The sequence below is a fragment of the Propithecus coquereli genome, unplaced genomic scaffold (assembly GCF_000956105.1).
Source record: "Propithecus coquereli isolate 6110/MARCELLA unplaced genomic scaffold, Pcoq_1.0 Scaffold148, whole genome shotgun sequence".
NCBI classification, from domain to species: Eukaryota; Metazoa; Chordata; class Mammalia; order Primates; family Indriidae; genus Propithecus; species Propithecus coquereli.
The window spans coordinates 5230520-5258228 of NW_012139191.1; the positions used below are offsets into that span (position 1 = coordinate 5230520).

General features: G+C 53.3%; 1 protein-coding gene across 2 annotated transcripts; it reads left to right on the plus strand.

Annotated features, from left to right (window-relative positions):
* Positions 1–298: 298 nt before the first annotated feature.
* MX2 (MX dynamin-like GTPase 2) lies at positions 299–27585 on the plus strand. Of its 2 annotated transcripts, none has more exons than XM_012640068.1 (14): positions 299–324; positions 6571–6837; positions 7317–7509; positions 8876–9013; positions 11351–11505; positions 15977–16115; positions 17631–17829; positions 18799–18877; positions 20334–20456; positions 20686–20827; positions 22454–22612; positions 23226–23302; positions 25300–25554; positions 26551–27585. In XM_012640068.1, the coding sequence occupies exons 2-14, from the start codon at positions 6607–6609 to the stop codon at positions 26791–26793; spliced, it is 2133 nt and encodes a 710-aa protein (XP_012495522.1). In that variant the 5' UTR covers positions 299–324; positions 6571–6606; the 3' UTR covers positions 26794–27585. The 2 variants fall into 2 exon arrangements, with proteins under 2 accessions (XP_012495522.1, XP_012495523.1); XM_012640069.1 differs by lacking the exon at positions 299–324 and adding an exon at positions 332–457.
* The last annotated feature ends 124 nt before the right edge of the window (positions 27586–27709 follow it).

Genomic DNA, 27709 nt, shown 5'->3' on the forward strand with positions numbered 1-27709 from the left:
TCCAGGCCAGCCTGTCCTAGCAAGGTGTTAACGAGGACGCTCCGCAGGCACTGTCCAGACCCGCGGGGCAAGCTCGGGGGGGCCCAGCCCCCTATCTCCCAGGTCTCCAAGGGGCCTGATGCGGCTCAAGCTTGAGGACCACTGTCTGAGTCATCTGGGGAGTATGTTGATGATTCGGTTTCATTTCTGTGGCCAGGCTGTTTAGTTTCATTTCTCTCACTGTTGGTCACGGGTCCGGGGAGGGAGTGGCTCCCACACCACATAAAAGGGAAGCAGAGGGAGGGAAGGAGGTGATGAGCCTGGCCTCTGTCCGAACGTGCACAGGTAAGAGTGGGGCCCGCGCGGGGAGGGCTGCTTCACGTCTGGGTGCAGCAGATGTGCCTTTAAAAGCATTTCCTGAGTGACATGACATTTGCCTGGTGAACTTGGCTCGAGCCAGAAGGCAGGGGCCATGGAGGTAAGTTTCCGATGCTGCCTGGTGGGAGAAGCAGGAAAGGCTGGGTCGGCACCGGCCACGGCAGGCCTGCGTACGGCAGGAAGGTTCCGGCAGGGAGGCAGCTGGCCTTGGGGCACAGGGTGGCCTCCAGCCCGAATCTGGCCACAAAGGGGTGGCTTTGGGGGTAGCTTTGCTCAGGGTCCTACAGAGTCTGGGTGGGTGGGGAGCTTTGTGCCCCAAAACCTGGTCTCTGGGGGCTCCGGGTGCCGCTCCTCTGGTGGTGTTTGTGGTACAGTGACATGATGTGTTGGGAAACTGGCTGCCACGTGGCGGAGCAGGGCGAGGTTGGGACCTGACCTCCAGCATTTGCCCATTCTCAGGGTGTAGTTACTCCCACCATGGCGGTCCCAGCCCCCGGGCCACCTGCACTCGGGGCTGAGGTCCCTTTTAGAGCTGAGACAGAGCAGAAAGGAGACTGGGTGATGTTGATGACACTGTTCTTTCTCATGGCATTTAGAATTTTGTCCCTAGTGGTTTGAAAAGGAGCAGGGCTCCAAGCCACCCTTGCTTGCTCTCTGTCCCCCTTTCACGCCACTGTACCTTCTCTCCCCGTAAGGAGCGCTCGGGCCTCCTAACCCAGGATGCGATCTCGACCGAGGTCCGTGCATGTCCTCCAGCTCCTGGAGGACCTCTGTCTGCTTGACTCACATACATGTCCCAAGGACTCGGGTTGCTCAAGAAATATCCTTGAGTGAGTGGATGAATAACAACCGAATATTAAAAAACAAAACAAAACAAAAAAAAAACCAAGGAGACTAGTGTGGGGAGATAAGGCTGGTCTGTGCCTGTGGTTGGGCAGCCGTTACCCCGCACCGTGCGGGCGATGCTGGGCTGGAGCGAAGGGACCCGGCAGCGTGACCCTGGCAGTGCTCCTGGAGCCAGCGGTGGTGGACGTGCCCGTGCGGGAGACACAGATCGCCTTAACCTCAGCAGGTTCTGCACGTCCCTCACGGCCGTTTGCACCTTTCGGAGGAGTGGGGTTTGCTTTATCCTTAATCAAACTTCCCAACTGAGCGGGGGAATGTGTACTTTTGTCCTCTGATTGCAAGCCCCGGGGAGTGATGGCAGGTGCAGGGCAGAGAGCTCCGGAGATCCGACTCCCAGCTCCGCCGACCTAGGACCTTGGCTTCCCTTGGTGGCCCCGCTTCCTCATCTACAGGATGGGCAGGTCCCCCGCCCTCTCTACCTCACAGGCTCTCTTGAGAATCCGGGGAGATGATAGAAGCAAAACCATCCTGGGTGCCAGAAGGGTTCTGCCCACATGTGGGGTGTCAAGGTGTACCAGTCACAAATTCCCCCGTACTTCTCACCACCTCCGCCCAACCTCCTCACCCAGCACCGCCCTCTCCGAGGCCCCGGCTTGGAAACCACCAGCTTTCTGCACCTTCCCCCACCAGGGCCTCCCTTTCCAGCGGTCCCTGGAGAGAGGGACTCTCTTTGCAAAGTGCTTTCGAATCGCAAAGTATGGCTTTAAGCGCATGTAGGGAAATCACCTCCACTTTGTAGTTTTGGGACTTTTTCCAGCCCTTGATGGGGATAAATACAGGGACAAGGCTGAGCTTCTCAAAATCCCTCTCGCTGCCCCTGGGGCCCCTGGTGGAAGATGGAAGGGCAGGACTGGGCACGGCACAGGCATTGTCAGGCTCAGGCTTCCCAGACGTACACAGCGGGGCCGGGGCGCCTTCCTGAACACTCCAGGAGGTAGGACCATGGGGCTTCTTTTCCTCCTGTTACTCCCAGTCATTACCCACCCGTGATGGGCTGAACTATGTCCCCCGAAATTCATATGTTCAAGTCCTGGCCCCCAGAACCTCAGAATACGACCTTGTTTGGAAATAGGGTCTTTGTAATTAAGGTGAGGATGGAGTACAGTAGGGGGCGACCTAAGCCAATATGACTGGTGTCCTTACGAAAAAGGGAAATTTGGACGGGGCCACACACGCGGTCTGCTTCCTGCTTCTCACTCAGCCTGGACCGGCCTCCGCCGTCCTCCCCGTCCTCCCGTCGCGCACACACCCGCTCGCTGCTCCAGTATGGGCCAGTCCTGCAGTGTTGGCTCCCACAGCAGAGATTCTCAAACCTTCTTCATTCAGGGTGCCCTGAGTGTCTCAAGGATTCACTTATGGTACCCCCTGCCCATGGGAAATACCTAACCATTCTAGTTATTCACTGGGTGGGCCCAAATAACTCAGTAAGAGTAGGCTGAGTGGTGTCCAACAGATGCCCCATGTACCCCTGGGAAATTTTAATATCCCACAGTGCCCTGTGAGTTTGCTGGAGTACCCCCGGGCGCCTCGAGGCACAGTTTGGGAATCACAGTCTTGCAGTCTTTGTTCTCCTGCATGTCATTTAAGGGGCTTGTCTATGGCCTAGGAAATCTCACCTACGTAATCAGGGTGCTGTCGCCGTGGACAGGCCAGGCTGTCCGTGTGGGACGAGGTCTGAAGCCCTAAGATTCCGACCAGTGCTCTTCCTCTCAATGAGGCTGCCCCGCCTCCCGTTCCTCCAGCTGGTCTCCGGCCAGGTAGCTGTGAGAAATATCGCGAGAGTCAAGTTTGGGGACAGTCACGGAGGCCGGGCTCAGGTTGCACGTCCTGAGCTCGTGGTGTCCGTGGCCCAGGCAGGCAAAGAACTCGGGTGCCATGACTTGGCTGCAGGTCCAACCAGAACCCCCAGCCCTGTCCTCATGCCAGCAAGGCAGACAACACGGAGACCGTCTCGAGGAACCCATCACTGCAGGTGACCAAGGGCACAGTCAGAATCCCAGGCACGGTGCAGCGCCACTCTCTCCTTCCCCTGCAGCCCTCCTCCTGCCCTCCCGTCTCCGCTCTCCCTCAGGGCGCTGCTTCTTCCCTGGGGCCTGGGGCGGGGCCTCAGTGACACTTGCGCAAGGCCGGCTTCCTCTTGTCCCCCCTGGTCGTCCCTGGCGCCTAGCACTGCGCTCTAGTCCTTTCTTTCTCCATCTTATCAAAGATCAGTTCTATGCTCCGAACTTGGTGTGACCCTGGTGCCCGATTGTGCCACACAGGAAACCCAGGTGTTGGTGTTTCTCAGCACTGTTTTCAGTTCCTCTTTCTCGTCAAGTCAAGGTCTGCGGGCTTGTGTTTGCCCCGGGCTCCGGAAGCTCTGCCTGGGGGCAGAAGCCTAGAGGAGCAGCCGCGGGCAGCGAGTGCTCAGGCAGGGCAAGGCGTGGGGCCCCTGTGCCTCGGCCTCCCGACTTCCCTTCCCTGGGGCCTGTGCGTGTGACCCTAGTTCCACCCGTCCACGCGCCCCCTGGGTCCTGCGTGTCCCCGGGGCCCAGAGGCTCCCTAGAGAGTCCACTCGCGCAGATGCACCGTAGACATTCCTGAAGATTTGTAGGGGACACGGAGGGTTCACAAGGCACACGGCACACACGGCTCAGCCTGAACCCTGCCCCCTTGCTCAGCCAGCCCGTGTCGGAAGATCCTAGACCAAGCGGGGAGGGGCACCAAGGGGCTCCTCGTCCTCTCCTCGGTGCTGCGCCGCTGCTCACCCCTGCCTCCCCCCTCACACAACTCACGCCTTCAGATTCTCGCTGCTTTTTTGCAGAGCAGTCTGTGTCCAGCCTGTCCCCCCAGACTTGCCTGCCCAGCCCGTGGGGCTGCTGAGCTGGACCCGCCTACCCCAAAAACAGGGTGAGGGTGGCGACTGCTAAATATCCAAAGCAAAGAGCAAGCAGCCAAGACGTCTGTTCTTCACACGAAGCTCTCCTCTCCCTCGTTCTCTCTTCTCATGAAGGGGAAAAAACGTCAAAGCTGAGTTGGACATCACTCCTGCCAGCATCAATTTTGGTTTTTTATTTTTTTTTTAATTTCAGAATATTACGGGGGGTATAAAAGTTTTGGTTACATAATTTGCTTTTGTACAGTTTGAGTCAGAGCTGTCAGTGTACCCATCACCCAGATGGTGTGCATTGTACCCCTTAGTTTTGTCCCTGGGCCCCGACTTCACCCCTAGGGAGCCCCCACTCTCCGCCTCTGGAGGGGTAGGTGGCTGGGAGGTCGGAGCCCCAGGCTCACCAGACAGCTGGGCCCAGCGGGGCCACCTCAGGGTGGGCTGCTGGGCCCTGGCCAAGCCCCTCTTCTGTTGCCCCCGGAGAAGGTTTCCCTGCAGGGCTGGGAGCTGTTTGCACCAACTTTAAATAGCCTCATCCCTCAGCCATCCCAAACAATTGCCGCCTTGCCCTTCGGATTTTATGGTTCTCACACCAGGAAACTTTTCTGAAAACAAGAACTGCTTTAGGCCCCAGTGGGAAGAGGGGGCTGGGGAAGCCGGGCTGGAGGATGGGGGTGAGGGGTGGCAGCTGTGGGGCTCTCGACACTGGTCTTGCCTCTGAGCAGGTGTGGGCACCCGGGTGGGGGCGTCGAACCCAGGAGCCACCTGCTCCAACAGGAATGTTGGCAGGTCTCTGGACTGCTGGGCTGAGGCTGACGCATAGGGAGACGGAGACCGAGGCCAGGCGGGTGCTCGGGAGGCGTTAGAAAGAAATAGGCTCAGAGCAAAGCTTCGTGCAGAGAGGGGCAGCCAGGCCAGTGCAGAGGGGACACGCAGGCTGGGCAGGACAATGGGGAAGGTTTTAAGCCCCAAAGTGCAAACAGCCTCATCCAAAGAGACAGGGCTGCCGCCCGCCCATCGGGGGCACTCTGCCTTCGTCCAGGCCTGCCTGCCCCGGCAGAGCCAGGCCTCCGTCGGGCTCGCGTGTGGATGTGGGATCGCGGGCAGCGGGAGTGGGACCTCGGCAGGGGAGCAGGCAGGGGGACGGTCCATACAGCAGTCCCACTAGGACGACTGGGCTCCGTCCCCTGTGGCCTCCTGAGGAGCCGTGCAGGAGCGTGTCCGTCCGGGAGGTGGCAAAGAGCAAGGTCATCCACAGGCCCCCAGGGTGGGAGTTGCCCGGGGTTAACTTCCTGCTCCTCCAGGCTGCGCTGAAAGCCAGCAGGGGTGGCAGGTGCTTTGAGGGAGAACTCTGGTTGTGTGAGACACAGTCCTACAGAGCCTGCAGCCTATGGCTGCACGTCCCAAAGCCCCAGGACTCTGGCCATGTGTGGACCTTGCTTTCATGCCTTTCTCTTGTCCACACTGTGTCCTTTGTTGTACGTGGTCTCCTGGTCTACGTGAACCTCCATCACACCACTCCCCAGCTCAGATCAAAGGCTGCCTGGGGCCCTATCTACATCTTCCAGTCGTTTGCCCTTCCTTCCTCTGCTTAGTCACATGGGCTGTCTTCTGACCTCAGGACATTTGCACGTGCTTTTCCTCTGCTGAGAAGGCTGTTCCCCAGTTCCTCCAAGGTTTGTTCCTCTGCCCATCTCATTTCCTGTTCACAGGCACACCCTCCGAAGGACACACGGGGTCGGGCTGGGTGAGTCAGGATGGGGAAGGTTCCTGCCCAAAGCCCAGACCTGGCCCCCAGTCCTGACTTGGGCCAATTACTGGACCTCCCAGATATCAGTCTCTTGCCCTGGAAAATGCACATAAGGAGAGAATGTGTAGGCTTGTCGCAAAAGTCAAATGTGTGTCTTAGCATGGTGCTGGGTGAGCCCAGCACTCAGTGCTGCCAGCTGATTTTAACAATGTGACTCCATCTGAGCGAGGCCACAGCCCGAGAATTGTGAGACTCAGACAGGTACTTCCACCAGCAGCCTGACCAAGCCTGGGTGTGAGACGGTGACCACGGGGCCTGGGCTGGCTTCAGGCAGGCCTGAGAGGTGCTAGCTGTCATCTGTCCACGGCTGAATGTTCTCCTGCCTGGTCCTGAGCCACAGAGGGGCTGACACCATGGATGGCAAAGACCATCAGCGGTGACAGAGGGACACTGAGACTCTGCCCTGGAACATGGGGTCCACTGCCCTGGGCCCGTGGAAACCCTACTTGTGCTCCATGGCTGCCAAGAGCCCCTCCTGCGGACGGGAGGCCTGTGCGGGGCTGATTTGGCGCCGTGTGCAGGGGGTGAGCTGTAGGGTGGGGTGAGGAGGGGCTGGCAAAGGAGTGGACTGTCGTGGGGGAACTTCCTGGTGACCTGTGGGCCACTATCCCGCCTTATGTCTTTGCAGAGCTTGTCAGGAAGATTACAGTAACTGAAACAGCAGATGTCTAAGGTCCACAGAAGGAAAAGTACACTTTCTCACCAACACCATCCAAACCCAGAAATGAGTTTCTGCCAGCAGCCATTTGGCGGCGAAGCACCAAGACAAAAGACGTCTACCCCAAACTGCCAGGCGGCAGGGGAGAAGGACACTGATTTCCTCACCAAGGACTTCGACTTCCTAAGCATGAACAATGAGTCGTCACCAGGAAACCAGAGCCAAGCGAGCACAAAGGTAAGTCCAGCATAGGGACGACCGGGCAGGGCGCATCCCGCCGCCAGTGCAGGTGGCCGGCGGGTAACCGAGCCAGCCAGCCTGCCCCCCACACTTGCCTGGTCACGTCCATCAGGGACCAAGGACGTTCTCAGACTGTTGCAGCGAGTCGCCGCTGAGCCGGGGGTCTGGGGCTTCTGCTCTGTGTGCTGGGGCTTGGCCTCCCAGTGTCACCACTGCTGGCCCACCCACTCCCCCTCCTCGCTCCGCAGCCCAAGGCCAGCTCCTGCCCTCCCTCTAGCCCCACCTCCATCCACAGCCCCTCCCTGCAGCATCGCAGAAGCTAGGTCTCAGGCGACAGAACACAGGGGCCCCCCGTTCACCTCCTCCCCCTCTGCCTGCGACCCGGTGTCACGGCTGCACAGATCCTGCCGCGTCCTCCACGGCAGTGGGACCCCCATCAGAGACCGAGACAGTGGCATCTCTTCTGCCTTCTCCAGGGGCCCGAGAACAACCTGTACGACCAGTACGAGGAGAAGGTGCGCCCCTGCATCGACCTCATCGACTCCCTTCGGGCCCTGGGCGTGGAGCGGGACCTGGCCCTGCCGGCCATCGCCGTCATCGGGGACCAGAGCTCGGGCAAGAGCTCCGTGCTGGAGGCGCTGTCAGGGGTCTCCCTTCCCAGAGGCACCGGTAAGCTCCGCAGCCAGTGACAGCCACCTGACAGCCACAGAGCATCCTTGGGGTGCAGCGTGGTGTTGAAGAAGGGCCTGGCAGCGGGGTCTCGGTGGGGCGGCAGGCCTGACGCCCTTCTCATTTACAAAGCCCCGGCTGCCCGGGGATCACCAGGGTCCAGGGACCTTGCTCTCTCTCTAGTGGTCTTTGTAAGAACGTAGAAGCATTTCTTCTTTGATCAGGTTAAATTGGGAAGTTTTAGGTGACACATGAAGCCTTTTTAAAGCATACTGCCAACGTTTTGGAAAACCCTTAGCCAGGATCACGGTGTCATTGGCATGGTCATGGTGTAATATGACACCATGGTCCTGTGTGTGTAGAGCGGAGAAGCTGCTGTCCGTTTGTGATTTAACGAAATAACGATAAAGGAGAAAGGCAGGGGGTGAGATCCCCAGAGTGGGCATTGGAGAGTACAGCGAAGGGGTCTTCACAGTGGGTAGGCAAGTGAGGGGAAGCTGGCAGGAGGGAGCAGTTTCCAGACTCCGAGAGGGAGCAGAGGGAGCCCCATCCCTTCTCCCCCCACTCCTGCCAGCGGTGCTCAGCCCCGAACCCAACCAGAGCCCAGGGCTGCAGGTCCCGACACGGCAGGGTGGGGTGGCGGAGGGCTGCCCCGACCTACCCGGTCCCCAGCAGCAACTGCAGGGCTGAGGGCCTCGCCCTGCCACCTGCAGCCTGGTCCTTTCCCTGGCGCGTCCAGTAAGATCCCTCAGCCCGGGCCCTGAGGCAGGAGACAGCAGATTCTGGGCTCAGCATTTTGGGGAGAGAAACAACAGGACAGGGAGTCTGAATGCCAGAGGGCAGGCAAGTCCCCAGGCCGGAACATGAGGCTAATACCTCCCATGGCCAGGGTGTACAGGGGCAGGTACCAGGGCTTCACAGCAGGCGTGTGGTCTGCCGGCCCCAGCCCCAGCCTTTCCCGGCTCCCAGTGTTAGTGTGGGGAGCGTCGGGGGGGCGTTGGGGGCCCCACACCTTTGCATTCCCTCTGTCCCCCTTCCCTGGGCCACCCACCAGGACCCTCACCGGGCCAGCAGACACCCAGCCGCGGGGGGTGCTGGGGGTGGGGGGTGCGCTGGAGCCCCAGAATCTGCTCGTGTCACTTATAGAGCAGTGGGTGGGCCCTTGAGGATGGCAGCGCCTCCCAGAGCCCTGTGCCCCCTGGCACCTGCCCAGTGCGACCCCTCGTACCACTGGGCCCCAGGAAGGGCCAGAGAGTTCAGACAAGGCCTTTGGGGACACCAGGGCAGGTCCCGGGAGGTGCATTCAGAGGGACCAGAGCCATTTCTTTTAAAGCACACTTACGAGGTTTGGGGAACTGTCTCTCAGGAATTATAACCAGGTGTCCCCTGGTGCTGAAGCTGAAAAAGCAGCCCAGTGAGCTTGGCTGGGTGGGAAGAATCAGCTACCAGAAGACGGAGCTGGAGCTGCAAGACCCCTCCGAAGTGGAGAGGCAGATTCGCCAAGGTGAGCCCCCGCAGTTCCACTCTGGGCAGCTGCTGCCCTCGTGCCCGCCGCCCCACCGTCCCCGACACGTGCACTCCCGCACGGGGTCACCGCCGCCACCACCCCGCCAGGCTCTGTCCGGGCCACTCTCATGGAGCTGCCCCCTGCTAAAGACCCTCTCGTGGCTTCCCTCCGACGGTGGCCACAGCCCACTGGCAGGCCGGCCCCGTCCTCCCCCCACCACCTCCCCATGGCCCGCTCAGGCCTCCTTCCCTGCACAAGAGAACTTGCCCTCTCCTCCTTCTAGGCTTTTCCATGAGCTCCCCCCCAGCCTGGCACACTTTCCCTTCTTGTCACCTGCCCGTCCCCACTCGTCCTTTGGATCTCAGTTCTCCTGCCCCTCCCTGGGCAGTCTCCCCGCAGGACCCCTGGTCCCGCCCCGGCTGCCCAGGTCGTCAGCTCCAACCCTGGCCACGTTAGAGGCCTCCGCCCAGCCCCCGCACACATGGACCTTGCCCACCGCCATTCCTGTGAGCACAGCCAACACCGTGTTGAACGAAGTCTGCCGATGCCTGTATGGGCATCCACAGCATTACAGATCAGCTCAGTTGCTCCCGAAATCCGTGGCCATACCCTCTGGGGGGCCCCTGCTCGTCACCCCCTCCCAGGACGCAGCCCTGCCCGCCGCAGGCACCGGAGCCCCTCACCCCTCCCTACCAGTCTTGTCCTGCTTTCATGACCCCTCCCTGGGCTCAGGGGGATAAGCAGAAAATAATCTGAATGTGCCAGGAATCTCTGCGGGGAGGAACCCAGTTCAAGGCAGGCGTTTGCATTTCTGAACAGCAAACTCAGTATCTGAGAAGGGTCCTTTACACCTGCAGTCCCCAACCCCCAGGCCAAGGACCGGTGCTGGTCTGTGGCCTCTTGGGAACTGGGTCACCTGAGAGCTCTACCTGCTCCCTATCCCTCTGTTCCCCCCACCCCCCATCTGTAAAATTGTCTTCCATGAAACTGGTCCCTGGTGCTAAAAAGGTTGGGACCCTGCTTTACAGGACCTCCCGGGTTCAGCCCTTCCCTGAGAACCCCCGTCTGCCCGCGTCAAAGGGCTCTCCGGAGGGATCCCTTCCCAAATCGAAAAGTTCTGCCCCCAGTTTCAATTCAAATACAGAAGCTGCTGGAGACCCCCCAGTCGGCAAGTTTTCTAACCTCACATTGTAAAGGTCTGCACCCTGGCTGTGCCCACTGCAGCCACCATGGTGCCCCCAGCTCCTCTTGCAGCATTTGTTGGCATCGTCTGGGGTCTCTCCAGCATGGCTCTGTGGGGCACACTGGCTAAAGGTTTGGGGTAAGAGTGAACAATGAGCAAACCACAGCCAGGGCATCTCTAGAATACCATCCCCAGAGGCTGAGCATGGTGGCTCACGCCTGTAATCCCAGCACTTGGGGAGGCCGAGGCGAGAAGATCGCTTGAGCTCAGGAGTTCGAGACCAGCCTGAGCGAGAGCAAGACCTGTCTCTACTAAAAATAGAAAAAAAAAATTATCTGGGCAACTAAAAATAGAAAAAATTATCTATTTGGGCATAGTGGTACACACCTGTAGTCTTAGCTACTTGGGAGGCTGAGGCAGGAGGATCACCTGAGCCCAGGAGTTTGAGGTTGCTGTGAGGTGGGCTGATGCCACGGCACTCTAGCTTGGGCAACAGAGCGAGAGTCTGTCTCAAAAAAAAATTAAAATTTTAAAAAGTTAAAAAATTTAAAAAAAAGAATAGCATCCCAGAACCCCCTCCACTGCTGCTAGGAAGTAAGTTCTGCAGCCACTTTGGCAATCTCCACTGAAGCTGTTGGCAGGAGGCCATCATTCCTCACCCCGTGGACTTCTCCAAGCTCCTCGGTGTCCCTGCGACATGGTGGCTAGCTCCCCTCAGGGCAAGCCATCCAAGAGGGGGCGAGGAGGAAGCCTGTCACCTCCACCGTATTGATTTGTTAGAAACAAGTCCCCCTGTCCAGCCCACACCTGAGCCTCCACCTTTCGGAGGGAGGAGTGTTGAGGAATTTGTGGACATGTTTTAAAAGCACCGCAGCATGCACTGGGAAACGTTGAAAAGCGTGAAGAGAGAGAACAGAACCCGTCCCCGGTCCCGTTGCTAACATGTCAGTGTGTTTCCCTTGGAGCACACACACACACAGGTGGCCTCCAGGATGGGTCTGCAGGCTTCTGTGAAATGTGTTCTAAACACTGGGGACTCTCTGGAGTTCGCGTTCCCCAGAAACAAGCCGGCACTCGCGTTCAGGAGCAGCCACTTTCCCTCGCAGGGGTCACTAATTTGGACTCTGGGTTCCCCATCTCGGCCTCCGCAGCCCAGGTCATCCTGGCCGGGAACGGCACTGGCATCAGCCACGAGCACATCAGTCTGGAGATCAGCTCCCCCGAGGTTCCAGATCTGACCCTCATTGATCTTCCTGGCATCGCCAGGGTCGCTATGGGCAACCAGCCCCAGGACATCGGATACAAGGTGAGCCTTTCTGGAACGTGGGAACAGGCCAAGTTGACATGGGGGAGACTCTAAGGTGTCTGCCTGCAGCCCCAAGGGCCCCGGTGTGCTCCCCGAGCCCCGAGCCTAGACACTGAGTAACGGGGGAGGAGCCTGGGCTAGGGCTGCCCCGGCGGGGGCCTCCTGCTCAGGTTCCGACTTGGGCGTGGCAAGTCCTGGAGACAAAGAGGGGAACGGGACAGACTGGCAGGCGCATAGGACGGCTCACTTCCTGTCCAGCACTGTCACACGGGAATGTGGGCCCCGTGCTACCAGCTGTCCTGATATTAGAAAGAGGGCAGAAATTTGGATTTTTACATGAAATCTGCCCATTTTACCAAAAAAAATTTTAAATTAATATTACGTGAGTGAGAACATGGCCTGTGATCTCTGGCCGGGCACGGTGGAGAGGGATCACGGCCGTAGCAGCAGCAAGGACACACAGAAACCCACAGCCTGGCTGTGTTGGGAGCCACCGAGCCTGCGGCTTCTCTGCCAGTGGCCTTTCTGTCAACCCTGTCCTCGCTGGGATGCTGGGATGCCTGAACCACACGTGGTCCCGAAACACTTGTGCACATCCTTTGTTTGGGCCAGGGCCAGTCCAGCACTGTCGAGGTCTGCCAAGCTGCTCACGTGGAAACCAGGGAGACAGAATGGTCTCGGGAGCAGGGTGGACTCCAGGGCAGGGGAGTGTGGGGAGAAGATGAGCCCTTCCTGCCCTAGGACGGGGGTCACCTGCCTCGCTTCTTCCATTTTAGGGGGGCCACGGCCAGTGTTGGGAACCCAACCAGGGACGGATTACCGGGTGGCAGCTCCAAGAGCATGCTGGGTGGGGTCACTGCTAGCTCTATTGTTCTGGGCAAAATCTTGGACAGTTAAATTTTGCTTTTTACCGCAACATCCAAATCCATTCTCCATCTCTCTAGGGGCAGGGTAATTAGCTCATTTCCCTTACTGAGTTAAGCGACTAATCCCACACTTTTTAGCCCTCCTAGGAGGGTGGCTGAGTCAGCCGTCGAATTGGAGGGATTTCCTAGAGAAGGGAAGGGTCCTTGCATGCCGTGGGAACACGCAGCTTCCACCTGCCACTCCATCCTCTCCTCTGTTGGGGTCCACGTGACTTGTTCGAGAACACCTCGATCTCAAACAATTGCATCAAAAGCAAGTTGGTTGAGATGGCAAAGTAGTGCCGGTGCTTTAAGTGTTGGAAAAATGTGTCACAGTGTCTCCAAGCTTTTCGTTTGTGTTTCAGAATTATTAAAGGCTTTGTTTCTCTACATTCTGCTCCTTCTGATTTTCAGCTCACTGTTCCCGCCACGCACCCTATGGGACCGGTTAGTCACTAACCGCGCGTTATGATGCAGTGGGTACAGCCGGCTCACGGTTTCCAAACCTTCACCTGGAGTTTAGAAAGAATGATAGCTAATGAAGTTGCAGGGTGTGGAAGCACTGCCAAATCAACGAGAAAAGCATTTTATAGAAATTAATTAGGAAAAATATCTTAGCCTAAGTTTCTTTCTTTAATTCTTACTTAAATCCTTACAAAAAGAATGTGTTTGGTTGTTGAAATTACCAAGTTAGAACTCAAAGGATAGACGTTATTTTGCATCACACTCCTGCTAACACTGGGCATGTATGTCCCTGCAAGTGGTTTTCTATGGGGAGCACCTGATGTTTGGAAATCCTTCATAATTACTAAATTGATTGCTTTATAAGTCACTTCCAATCATTTCTGGTTGGTCACCTAGTTTCCTGTCTTCCCTCTATTGTGACAACAGTAACAGTGAAGCAGGGCTATGCAAGAAAAGTGACTTAAAAACACTTTATATGACAAACATGATAAAATTCTCTTGTTATTCACTAAAATTTGAGGATTTTTGCATCTACGTTCATCAGGGACATTGGCCTGTAGTGTTCTTTTTTTTGTTGTATCCTAGTTTGATTTTTGGTATCAGGGTTATGCTGGTCTCATAGAATGAGTTAAGGAGAGTTCTATCCACGTCAATTTTTTGGAATAGTTTGAAAAGAATTGGTAATATTTCTTCTTTAAGTGTTTGCTAGAACTCAATGGTAAAGCCATCTAGTCCTGGACTTTTCTTTGTTAGGAGATTATTACTGATTCAATCTCGTTGCTCAGTATTCGTCTGTTCAGATTCCCTATTTCTAGATCCCTGGATGCGTACAATCTTTGTAGGTTGTATGTGTCCAGAAAATTATCCATTTCCTCTAGGCTTTTGAATTTACTGGCATATAGTTGTTCTTTGAGTTAGTATTTCTGTAGCATCCATTGTGATGTCTCCTTTCTCATTACTGATTTTATTTATTTGAGTCTTCTCTTTTTTTCCATAGCTGTCAAGCTAAAGGTTTGTCGATTTTGTTTATCTTTTCAAAAAGCCAACTTTTGTTTTGTTGATCTTTTGTATTGTTTTTTAGTCTCAGTTTCATTCATTTCTGCTCTGATCTTTATTATTTCTTTTCTTCTATTAATGTTGGGTTTGCTTTGTTCTTGCTTTTCTAGTTCCTTGAGATGCATCATTAAGTGATTTATTTGAAATCTTTCTAGTTTTTGGATGTAGGCATCTACTGCTAGAAACTTGCCTCTAAATGCTGCTGTTGCTGTGTCCTATCGGCTTTGGGGTTGGGCACACAGGGCTGTTACACTGGCCAGGGAAACAATGGACAGTTGCTTGCCCAGCCTGGGGCGTGCCTGCCAGGTGGCTGCTGGGATGGACCTCTGCACATGCTCTGGCCGCCTGCGTTTCCACCTGGGAAATTCCGTTTCCTTCAGGTTTCTGCTCCAACGCCACCTGAGCAGGTCCGCCTTCCCTGGCACACCGTACCCTGTGCCTGGCCCTCCCAATTCCATTTAGCCTCCCTAATGTGCCTCCGCATTGAGTTTTCAGTGCTGGCACCCCCTGCTGGAATGTAAGGCCATGGGCACCATATAGTCAACGTCCCTGTACGTTCAATGCTGAATCTCCAGATCCCAGAATGGGCCCAGCACCTGGAGCGCACCTGGTGACTGCTGCCCGCATAGAATATGCTGTTTATGATGCTCCCTTCTCCGCGCAGTCTGTTCTGGGGAGGAGCCGTCACTTCCCAAGACCCTACACAAATGCACACAAATGAGTGCACGTTTAATACAGTGATTCCCAGCCCACGGCTGTTTTACCCCAAGGGCACACTGGCAATGTCTGGAGATATTTTGGGTTGTTACAACTCAGGTAGCAGGTGGGGTTTGCTGCTGATGTGGATGCTACTGGCATCCAGTGGGCAGAAGCCAGCGAGGTTGCTCGACATCGTACAGAGCCCAGGGCGACACCCACAGCAAAGAGCCATCCTTCCGAATTGTCCATAGTGCCGGAGTAGATCCCTGGATCACGTGGCCCGTTCACTGGCGGACATCAGTGGGAAAAGCCACGCCCGTGTAGCAGAGGGAAAAAGCACAACTGAGAGGATAACCTTTAACTTCAGGACTATTAACATTAAAGCTTGCTTATAAAGGCTGCTGATAACCTTGCCCAGGTACATTTTCTCATGGCCAAAGCTTACTTGGAACTGTTTATATTTGCCGTTTTATTTGACTCCAGCACTTAATTTCCTATGTGTTGCTAGGTTGTGCTGACGTGATGCAGAGTTTCTGTTTTCAGCTGTGCAGAATTATCTTGTTTGCAACTTAAAATAACAGTATGGGACATTGACCACAACAATGTATAAGTTGTGCCAAAATATAAGAAAATATGTCCCAAGATGCAAGCCTTTTCTATGTCTGTTTGAATTGCCTGTGGGGAAAAAAACAATATCAAAACTAATGTTCTAAGGCTTATTATGTTCCCACGTCTCCTGTTTGCCTACAAATTCTAAGAAATGTCATTGAATTTCCCTAATTTGAATGAGCTGGGCTCCTTTAAGAACAAATCGCAGGTAAAAAGTTATTAATATTAGGAGTAAACATGTGTAGCGATACTGTCGACATCAGAGACTTGAGTGGCCCGCTGCTAGAAAAACCGGGTGGGGGGCAGGCATTGCTCTCCTGAGCACCTGCTGTTTGGGACGCCGTGCTGGACTCTGTAGGAGGGCACTGGGACAAATAAGACGTCACTGATGGCCACAAAGGCATCTCTGGGCTTCTGGGGCAGATACAACATGTGCACAAATCACTCTAACGAAAGGCAGAATCTCGGGCGAGATCTGGAGAGGAAGGAGGGAATCGGAGTCTGCAGGGAAGAGAAGGAGCCAGGGATGGGCTTTGAAGGGTAAACGGGAAAGCAGCAGAGGCCAGGGCAGCTGGTGGCAGACATTCCACAGGAAGGGGATAGGCCAGGCAAAAGTGCGAGGTCACACTCTGGGGCAGCACTGCTTTTGTGCCATCACGCCCGTCTGTCAACTGCATTGTTGGATGACCAGAGGTAAGACGTGTGCTTTCTTTCTCTGTGTGATCCTTTGGCACCAGATCAAGGCGCTCATCAAGAGCTACATCCAGAGGCAGCAGACAATCAACTTGGTGGTGGTTCCCTGTAACGTGGACATCGCCACCACGGAGGCACTGAGCATGGCTCAGGAGGTGGACCCCAACGGGGACAGGACCATAGGTAAGAAGAAAGAACCAAGCTTCCAGGGGACAGGAAGGGAGGGAGAGGCTCCTATCTTCAGAAGTTCCTGGAACGCAGTGCTGTTGGAGATGCCCTGCATCCGTGTTGAGCGCAAGTCTCACGGGGGCTGTCTTACTGAGGGCTGCAGTGGGTGACCGCCTGCCCGGGAGACAGAGCTGTTTGAATACTAACACCTCCGTAGGAAGTTAGTACCACTCCTTATTAATAGTCGGTTTACTGGTCCTCTCACTGGCCACAAACTCAGACAACCGAAAGTTCTCAATAAATATTAGCAGTTATTACTACAAAGTCAACCAGTCACTGTACTCATAGGGTGCACACAATCAGATCTTAGTATAACACAAAACAATAGAACGTAAATGCAAATTCTCTGTGCATTCAAGGTCAAGTACAGAAATAGAGGAAAGGGCGCTAAGTCTGAAAGGGGAGGGGAATGTTCGCCGACATGGCAGCAGCAGTATCTGCAATAGCCAAAGGTGGGCGCAACCCAGGTGTCCGTCACGGACGGAGAAAATGTAACATACAGAAATTAGAATATTATTGAGCCTTAAAAAGGAGGAAAATGCTGAAACATGCTACAGCGTGAATGAACTTCAAAGACACTATGCTAAGTGAAATGCTAGTAACAAAAGCACAAACACGGTGCGATTCCGTTTTTACGAGGTCCCTAGAGCAGTCAAATGCACAGAGGCAGAAACTGGAATGGTTTTTGCCAGGGGCTGGGGGAGGGGATGGAGAGTTGGTGTTTAATGGGGACAGAGTTTCAGTCTGGGGAGGTGAGAAAGTTCTGGAGATGGATGGTGGAGACGGTTGTACAACCACGCAAATGTACTTGCTGCCACTGAACTATATACTGCAAAATGGTAAAAATGGTAAATTTTACATTATGTGTATTTTACAGCGATTTTTAATAATAAATAATTTTTAAAGAAACAAGGTAACTAAAGGCAGAGTGAGGGGGAAAATCGTATTTTCATTAGTTGAGTTATTCTGTTATAGACTTGAATTACGTGGATTTCATTTATATTTCTTTTAAAAAAGAAAACTGAATAAATATCTATATAGTGCTTCCAGGTCAGGCGAGGTAGATCTCATTGGTAATTCCAGCACTTGGGGAGGCTGAGGCAGGAGGATTGCTTGAGCCCAGGAGTTGGAGGCTGCAGCGAGCTACGATGACGCCGCTGCATTCTACCCATGCCCACAGAGCAAAACCTTCTCTCAAAAACAAAACAGAACAGAACAAAAAAAAAAACAAAGAAAAAGTCTATCTAATACTCCCACAGGATGAAAGCAGAGCAGATTTGATGAATAAGAACAGTGGTTTATGGAATATCAAGTTTCAAAAAGAACAGCAAGTCACTTTTTGATGGAGCGGGTAAGCGGCCGTCAGACGCTGGGGCTGCAGAAGACCTTGTTGGCCCATAGCCAACAGGAATCAAAGATACCTGAGGGGCGAACTGACCTTTCCATGCCCCTTCTTTAACCATCTCACAGGGGTTCTGACCAAACCTGATCTAGTGGACAGGGGCGCCGAAAAGAGCATCCTGGACGTGGTGCGGAACCTCACGTACCCTCTCAAGAAGGGCTACATGATCGTGAAGTGCCGGGGCCAGAAGGAAGTCACAGACAGGCTGAGCTTAGCAGAGGCAACCAAGAGAGAAATGATGTTCTTTCAAACGCATCCGTATTACAGGTGAGACTCTTTAGAAAAGCCCTGGAATGGGCGTCCGTGGAAGCCGTCTCCGCCCACCAGCGTGGGCCAAGATGATAACCAGATTGCACATACAAGTACGTCATGTAGTATAACCTAGCCTTGTCTTGTTTGGTGTTAAATTTATTGGCTTATGTGAACAAATGGAAACAAGTTATCATTTCTGGGATTCTAGCAGTGGTGGCTATTAAACACTGGAATGTGACCTTACGTAGAGCACAGAGCACGTCGGTTTCCCAAAATGTTTTCACTTGCTTTTCCATTTGAGCCCCACGAAATCTTAAGAGCTATGTGAGGCAGGTGAAGTTCTTCTCATTTTTATAGGTAGGAATGATGAGGTCAAACGGGGAATGGAAACAGGGCTAGAAACAGATCTCCTGACTTCCAGACACCTGCGCCTACCACAGCGAGGGGTACACATCAAAGCCTGCTTTGTGAATCCCCCTCCTTCTTAGCGCCTGCAAAACCGGTTTTATTAAATATAAATTATCCTGCAGGGACTCTGCAGTTTGTAGGACGTTGGGGTCTCCCCCATCGAACTGGATATTTCCCCCCTCTGTTTTACTCAGGAACTTGCTCCTGCTGAACACTTGGGGACCAGGGCGATAAGACGGGGGTCACTGCTGCTTTAAGGACAGACATAGTAGGAACATGGTGAATTTGGGCAGAGCAGCTTTGCTACTCGCTCACTATGTGATCCCGCGACATGAGCCGCTACTTCACATGGTTGTGGTTAGGATTAAGTAACACAACATGCACAAAGGTCGGGATTACATGATACGACGTAGACGGATGGCCCCCACTCAGTGAATACCACCCTGGTTCCTTTCTTTCTTTCTCTCTGCTCCTGCCCCAGGGAGCTGAGCTCACCCACCCCCTTACGCAGCCCAGTGCTGGAGACAGGCTCACACAGGTCCTTGCTGAACGCACGTTTGCCCTGTGTCGTTTCAGAGCTCTCCTGGAGGAAGGGAAGGCCACGGTGCCCCGTCTGGCAGAGACACTCACTGCAGAGCTCGTCATGCACATCAAGGTGAGACGGCGGGTTGGGTTACCTGTTACAGAAATGGCAGCCTGCCCAAGTCACCGTCCTGGTCTTGAGTTGGCCAAGATGCCCCGGTTAACGGTCCAAACAGGCACATTCTGGAGACTGTGTCACTCAGGGTCACAGGCTCACAGGAGAGCTTCTGAAACCAGGAAGCGACAACAACACGATGGTGAAACACAGAGCTGACTCAGAAGGAATAAAACGATAACACCCGTGTAGCAACGCAGAGAGAAATGGCCACTGAGTTAGCAATTTTTTCTTTTTCCAATAGGTTGTTAATACTTCACAGTAGAGAAGAACTTTCCCAGCCTCAAACTTGTAAGAAAAAATCAGTTTGTAAGAAATAAATCAGTTTTTATGGATTCTCAAAAATAGACAACTATAGACTAATTTCTCATGATATCATCAGTTGTAGGAAAACTTTGGCTCAGTGCTTATTGAGAAAGTTGCTATTTCAATGCTTGCCTGAACCTTCATGAATGAGTTTAAGCAACATGGGAAGATTTAAGTTTACCCTTAGAGCAGAGACGATTCCAGGTGCTGGGACTTAGTCCATGTTAAATTGTGTGTCAGGCAAAAGCAGTGAATTCTTTGAGCCAGGAAGCTCCCACTGAAAGAATATTTAGTTGGGAGGGGCCAGTGCTCTCAAATTCTAGTACGCACAAAAATTACCAGGACATCTTGTTAAAACGCAGATTCTTGGGCGCCGGCCCCAGAGTTTCTGACTTAGTAGGTCTAGGGTGGGGCTCACGGGTTTGCATTTCTAAGTTCTCCAGTGATCCTGGAAACATACTTGGAGGGGCCTTGATTCTAGTGGAGCCCCCGAAGTCTGCAGAAGACATTTCTGAAAGCTACATCCTAATTGAGGAAAACATCTTTTATGCAAAAAAAAAAAATTTTTTTGCATTTTGATGACTTTTTTAGTAACTTTTTTCTCAACACTTAAATGTTTTAATCTAAACTTTGTAATATTTTAAATTAATTTTAAAAATTTAAATCAAGACTCAATTATGATAATGATAATTTGAAATACCAGAAGTTAATACACTTTTCACCGTAGGTACAAATTGTCCCCCCCAAAAAAGCCTCCGGGACCTTATTAATTTCTTGGTGTGACCCATCTTGCCTAGCCTTGGTGTGCTGACTGACCCCCAGACCACCTCTGACCCCCAGTGCACTCCTCCCGCCCAGCCGGAGCATCTGCCTGCAGGGGCTGGGGAGAGGGTGGACGGGGTGCAATTCGACACTGCCACCAACTAGATCAGCGTTGGTACCAAATAATTGGATTCTCTGGGCCTTAGAGTCTTCTCTGGCAAGAAGGGCTAGAGCACTGCAGCGTGGCATTGAGTGAGATGTGGAGGGTGTCACCAACACCCAAGACGCACCATTTTCCAGTTGCAGCATTCAAATTGTCAAATTGTCTATGTGATATTTGGTTCAGAAATCACTCCCGCTGTTAGAAGATCAAATCAGGGAGTGCCACCAGAGGGCGGTGGAGGAGCTGCGCCGGTGTGGGGCCGAGGTCCCCTCAGAGAAGACCAACCAGCTGGTCTTTCTGATAGAGGTGAGCGTTTCCACGGGACTCCATGGGACGCTGCGTCCTGCCCTGGTGGCCTGCAGGTCCCGGGGGCGGCCTGGGGCGGTGACAGGAGCCCTGTCCCTCTGCCCCGCCTGGGAGGCGAGGTGGGCGGTGATCTCCCCGCAGCCCTGGCCCCAACCCCCCGCATGCTGGCGCAGGGCGCGGCCCTTTCGTGTGATTACAGCACAGACGAATGCCTTGATATCACTTTCAGAAAATTAAGGTGTTTAATCAGGACATTGAGAAGTTAGTAGAAGGCGAAGAAGCCGTGAAGGAGAACGAGACCCGCTTATACAACAAAGTCAGAGAGGAGTTTAAAAGCTGGGTAAACGTCCTCGCAGCCAATACCCAAAAGGGTAAGTCCTGGGGCAGGGCTCCCCCAAAACACTGCCGTATTTACCAAGACCAGAGGCTACTTCCAGCACTTACAGAGTGTGCGGACAGCTGAACACACCCACACAGGAGACCAGGGGCCCTCAGTCATCGGCAACGGCTTCCCAGCTGCAGAGACCCTTCCGGATGGGGTTGCCCTCGCCAGCTCAACACAAGGCGATTCCCCTGCCTCCGACTTCCCACTTGCTCCTTGGTTTTGAGGCTAAGTGGCATTTAATGCCCACCTGATTTCTCAGGGTCCAGAGCACGCTGGGCCGGCGATCCCCGAGGGGAGGCTGCACCCGTGGCAGGGGCCCGGATGATGCGGGAGCCAGCCCCCAGGAAAGCCGTCAAGCTGCTGTTGTGTTAAGTGGTTGAGGGCACACCCGCCGGCTGGCCATGGCGCTCACCGAGGACGCACCAGGCACAGGGACTTCATTAACTGCCTAAATGTCAGCATTTGAGTTTGGCCTGGCAGAAAAAGTGACCTGGGATATTTTTCCTTTTGCTGGTATTGAGACAGAGCACAGCATGGCTGCCAGGGGACAGGGGCAGGGTATCCACATGAAATCACTCACCACCACCCCCTCTGGAAGGTCTAGGGTGCCATGACTAGATCAAGTGGCAGTTTGTTAACCATGGAAACATACCTGAGTCAACTAAAAAATTCCGCTACCCAATTCCCCCTTCTCTTTGCCCCTAATCCAAAAGCAGAGAGATTCTTGGTTTGACAAGAGCCTCCTGGCTTCAGCTGGCTTAGTTCTAACTCGCAGTGCTCCAGCCCAGATGCAAGCAGGGAGTGTGTGTGTGTGTGTGTGTGTGTGTGTGTGTGTGTGTGTGTGCTGTCGGTGTTGTGATTTTGTTCTAGCACTTGATGAAAACAGCACTATTTACTTCCATGGTCTGTGGATGTGTGCTTGGGAGGTCTGTAAGTGGGACAAGATTGGGTTTCTATTTTCATTTAACTAATCAGATTTTTTTCTACCAATTCTAAACACTGAACTTCTCTGTTGGGGTGATGATTCTCGATTGAAACACATTTTCACAGAATAAGATTTTTGTCTCTCAAAAGTCAGTATTTCTAGGCCGGGCACGGTGGCTCACGCCTGTAATCCTAGCTCTCTGGGAGGCCGAGGCGGGCGGATTGTTTGAGCTCAGGAGTTCGAAACCAGCCTGAGCAAGAGCGAGACCCCGTCTCTACTAAAAATAGAAAGAAATTAATCGGACAACTAAAAATATATAGAAAAAATTAGCCGGGCATGGTGGCACATGCCTGTAGTCCCAGCTACTTGGGAGGCTGAGGCAGAAGGATCGCTTGAGCCCAGGAGTGTGAGGTTGCTGTGAGCTAGGCTGACGCCACGGCACTCACTCTAGCCCGGGCAAAAAGAGTGAGACTCTGTCTCAAAAAAAAAAAAAAAAAAAAAAAATCAGTATTTCTTGAACTGCCATTATCAGACCATGAATATTTTTTTTTTCATTATGAACAGAACTCCATTTTGAAACACCGCTTTCGGGTACATTTGAGAGCAAGACTTCAAAACACTTTTCCTACTTTTAAAATGTCTATGGAATTATTAGAATTCACCCTGGTGATCTGTTACATGTTTCAGTTAAAAATATTATTCATGAAGAAGTCACAAAATATGAAAAGCAGTATCGTGGCAAGGAGCTTCCTGGATTTATCAGCTACAAGACGTTTGAGACCATCGTGCATGAGTACATCCAACAGCTGGTAGACCCCGCAGTGGACATGCTGCGGAGAGTGGATGGTGAGGACCTCTCTAACGGCCCCTGTAGTAACTTGCACACACCCTGATGCTTTGGAGGGAGAGACTGGAATGTGTTAAACACAGCGTCCTCTCTGGCGTGCTGGGCTGCTACTCGGGAGCTGGTCAGAACTACGGCTGCTGACCTTCGGGATGAGACCTTGTACCGAGGTCTCCAGGCGGTTTGAAAGCACATTTAAGTTGAGAAGGCTGCACTTGAGTGCTGCGGAGACTTCCTGTGCCCGTCCTTCAGACACGTGAAGGAGAGGGGTGGGAAGATGGGTTCTTCTGTCTTTGGGTGGGGGCGGAGAGTGCACACGAGCTTCACCTGTATCGCCTGTAGCCCTGGACACAGCCATGTGAGGGATGGTCAGAGGCTAACCGTGGAGAGAACACACATCCCAAGAAAGGATGGGAAGTGGACAGGACCTGGCCAAGGCGGCTGGGGGCTGGACTGCCGTTGTCCCAGGGATTATGTGCCACCTTCTTGGTCTGCAGGTCTGGGGAGCTCAGCCCTAGAGGGGGGTCAGTGTATCACGAATTATCTTGCCTGTATCTTTAACCGATTTTTTCCTGCTTGCGTTTTACTGATGTTTTGTTCTCTTTTTTTGGTCAGAAATCGTCCACGAAGCTTTCATGGAGAGGGCCAGAAACAATTTTAGTGAATTTACCAACCTTCATCAAAGAGTCCAGGTAAGCGTCCCATCCACTTGCTCGCCACCTGGGCACCTTGGAAAGAAGTTGGATGTTTACTGTGGCTTGGGGCAGCCAGGCCAGGGTTGTAAGTGGCAGCCTAGCTGAGCTGGTGACTCCACGAGCATCTTGGCTTCTGCTCAGGAGTCGTCTTCACTCCCAGGAGAAACGAAACAAGGCACGTGACCCTGCCGTCTGTTCCACGTGACCTTACGCAGTGTGGCAGGACATGGGGCTACACCTTGGGACTGGTCGGCAGTCGAAATCATCTTCAAGCATAAAGGACAGCATTGTCTACTAGTCCTACTCCAAAATTTGTAAAAGTTTGATTCAAAAATATTGTCACAGTTCTGTGGGTTTCCACTTAGCAACTCTGCCCTGAGCCACCTCTCAGTCAAGGCAAGATGGGGGGTCCGGCCCCCACGCCGGCTCTAGATAAAAACCCTCCTCTGCCTGGGCCGGTGGATCGAAATCTCATTCCACAACACCGGCCAGTAGGAAGACAATTTCTGTCATCTTTCCATAACATAACGTAGTTTCTCCTTTCACCCCTTTTGCCAGTTGGTAAAAATGAAATCTCAGTTCTGACCTCGACAACGTCCTCAGGGGCTGTGCCCGCGTCCTGGGCGCCTCCTCATGGGGTGGGTGACATGCCTGGTTCCCATCGCTAAGATGTCCACCATTCTTCCCGGCCTTGGCGTTGGTTCCCCGGGTCCTCCACGCTCCCGCGCACAGGGCTGGTTACCCAGAGCCCTCGTCCAGCCCTGCAGGGCACAGGCAGCGCCCTGCCGCAGCCCCCGGCGCTCTGGGGCCGCTTCTGCGCTGCCCTGGAGACGCACACAGCCTGCGACGGCTCCTCGGACCACCCGGGGCCGCGGCCCACGCACTCCGCTCCTCCTGAGCACACGGGAGCCTGCGGGGCTTGTCACTCCCCCGTCACAAATCTTGAGAAGGGAGGCACAGGCCACGCTTCTGCTCTCAGACGTCAAACCTGTGAGAGGGTCTATCGTCCACTGTGGCCACAGACTCTCAAAAAAAAAAAAAAAAAAGAGAAACGAGCACCCATGAAATTTCAGCTGTGAAACTCACTCTCTCTCTCTCTCTCTCTCTCACCACCTCTGCCTTCGGTTTTTAAAGTCCGTTTGAAGCTCAAAGCCAGAACGTGATTGTCCTGGTTCAGGCTGCTATCACAAAGTGCCACAGACTGGGTGGCTCCTCAACAACAAAAATGTATTTCCCATTGTTCCGGAGGCTTGAAGTCTGAGGTCGGGGTGCTGGTGCGGCCGGGCTCCGGCCAGGGCTCTCTTCCAGGCTGCAGGTGGTGGCCGCCTTCTCGAGTGTCCTCACACGGCTGACAGAGAGCGGGAGAGCCCTCTGGGGCCCCCTTCGTAAGGCGCTCATCCCATTCGTGAGACTCCACCCCTGTGACCTCCTCCCCTCCCAAAGGCCACACCTCCTAACACCATCACCTTGGGGGTGAGGATGTCAATACAGGAATTTCGGGGGGACACAAACGTCCAGTCCCTGGCAGTGGCTTCTCTGCTGTGTCATCCCCTCCTTTCCCAGAACGCCCTGGGCTGCAGGGGTGGTGCAGGAGTCTCGGGGTTTCTGGGCGGTAAATACACCAAGCTCTCGTCCCACCGTGTTCGTCAGCACTGGAGTCCCTCTCCAGGGCTTGGATTCAAGCAGAGTCGAGTCACAACGGGGACTGACGCCGCTGTAAAAATGTGGACCAGACCTGATCCAGGGAGCAAATAGCTGGTGGTGTGGGAGGGGTCGGTAGGGCAGAGAGAAAGAAAAGGAAGGAGAGAAGGCAGGTTGGCAACGTTCGGGAGGGAGTGAGGTGGAACCTTCTGGAAATCACTATTAAATGTCAAGGCCTGCCTTGACCTTGGATTATTTTTAATTCTGGGGTCAACATAGCAGTGCTTCCTCAATTGTTTAAGCAACAAGAAAAAGAAAAAGAAGTAACTTGTTTGTCTTTCTTGTCTAACCAGTACCATATTGACGACATAAAAATGAAGCAGGCAGAAAAGGCAGAAAACATGATCCAGCTTCAGTTCAAAATGGAGCAGTTGGTTTTTTGCCAAGATCAGATTTACAGCGTGGTTCTGAAGAAAGTCCGAGAAGAGATTCTTCACCCCCTGGGGAATCTGCCGCAGAATATTCAGTTCAATCCTCTGGCGTCAGGTGGCCAGTGTGCGATTTCCGCCATCACGGAAATAGGTGTCCACCTGAACGCGTATTTCTCGGTGAGCCTCAGGTCCCGGGCCGGTGCTCTCTGGCCTCAGCAGAGTGGAGTCAGGATATCCTCACCGGGACAGCCCTCACGGGGGGAGGAAGGGAAGGACCACTCCTGTGCATTAAGCCCTTTTGTGCTATGATAAACTGCTCATATATTATCTCATTTATCATTTTCCAGAAACCTTATGAGGGCACTTTTAACTAATTTGCCCCAAATCAATTTTTTGATGTGCCAGAGCGTGTACTCAAAATTAATTCAGACCCCAAAGTCCTTTATATTTTATCTGCAATGCATGAAGCACAAAATCACTACCATCAGAATGCAGCAAAATGCAATGAACACTAACGATGCTGGCAGTGACGTAGCTTTCCCAGGTGATCGGAGGCACTTAGCTCTTAGCACGCCTCGAACTTGCCAGCTCCACAACACACACATGAAATTTCCTTCCCTTGGATTTTGTGACCCAATCAACCGTGTGGTTTCTCACCTTCCATCTAATGTGCAGGTATCAGGGTGCATAGAGAGGGGACTAGCTTTTAAATTGCAAAGAAGCCCAACTTCTGAAGTCCTTTCTCAAGCTAAATAGAGAGTGGAGTTGCCCAGCCACAGGGGCCGGCAGCCAGGCAGACTGGCCACCCAGTGAAGACGGGGAAGGAGCAAGGATGTGAAGTGGTCCCCATCTACTCTCAGAAGGAGTCAGGGGAAACCTGGGCCAGCAGGTCTCTCCAGAGGGAAAGGAGCTCCTAGGATGCCCAGAGGTGGTGTGGGGAGCTTGCTAGCCTGTGATGGGGGGGTTCTTAGTGCCCAGGGGGATGCCTGGGAGTAAAGAGGGTGTGGCCAGGTCAGAACCTTCATGGGGTTTGATCCCACTAGCGTGGATGGGGCGGGGCCAGGGCTTAGCAAGGCAACTGCGTGTGCATCCAAGAATCCCAAAGCTTCTCTCCGCAAGCACAGGCCTTGGGCGGAGACCCCTCCAGTGACCCTTTCTTATTCCTTCTTCCAGGAAACCAGCAAACGTCTCGCAAACCAGATCCCATTCATAATTCAGTATTTCGTGCTCCAAGAGAATAGTGACTGGTTGCAGAAAGCCATAATGCAGATAATACAGGAAAAAAATTACTATTCCTGGTTTCTTCAAGAACAGAGTGAGACCGCCAAGAAGAGAAGATTCCTTCGGGATAGAGTCTACCGGCTCACTCAGGCGCGGCAGGCACTCTATAAATTCTCCACTACAGAGTGCCAGTGAAGGGCCACGGTGCTTTTGGCTGTTTCCTTACGTGCATTCGTTCATTGCAAGAGGAAGTAGTGGAGGATGTTGCTTCTGCTTTGGGGCCAGACTCATCTGTTGCTGGCCGTGTCCATCTTTGCTGTGCTACCCTCAGCATGAGAGCTTATATCTGAGGTCCACCTGGGCTTAGCTGTCACCTCCACCAAAGTCTTCTCTGACCTCCATGGAGAGGTGGCTTTCCGGTCTTGGGCCCCATGGCATACAGTTACAGCGTTAGATACTGCTGCCATTCTTTGCTAGTTTGTATTTGTACCCCCCTTATTAGATTACGAGATCCCAGAGGGGGAAGGTCTGTATCATATCCTTCTTTTGTATTTCCAGAATTTTGCACGGCACCTAGCACATAGTAACCACTTCAGAGGTGATATCTCACTGAACACGGGAGTACTGTGGAGTGATGGAGGTGCCTGAGGCTATCACTTAAGTCCAGGCCCTGGTGGCCCAGGGTCCCTTAGCTGGTCACTTTCAGGTGCATCTGGTCATGCCACCTGCTTCCATCACTCCCTGAAATCGTGATTCCCAGCCCTCACCCCCTGCAGAAATGAGCCTGAGTGACACTGTGTTCTCCTTGAGTTGCTTCCGTGTGGCCATGAGCTTCCATTGCTTCATTAAGTCTTGAAGAGGAATTTAATAAGGAGAAACTTTTTAAAAAATATATAGAGCTTCACACCAGTGATCATCTCTAGATTGGAGAACTGTGGGTAATTCTATTTTCTTCTTCATGCTTTCCTGTATATTCCAAACAATGAGCCTGGATCCCTTAATAAAAAGACAATAGGATAAATGTCATGATTTGTTTGTTTTTAAACCCAAGTTTGAGACGGAAAGAGTGCCTCAAAAACATTCAGCTTTGGTCAGGGGTACAGACAGGGAC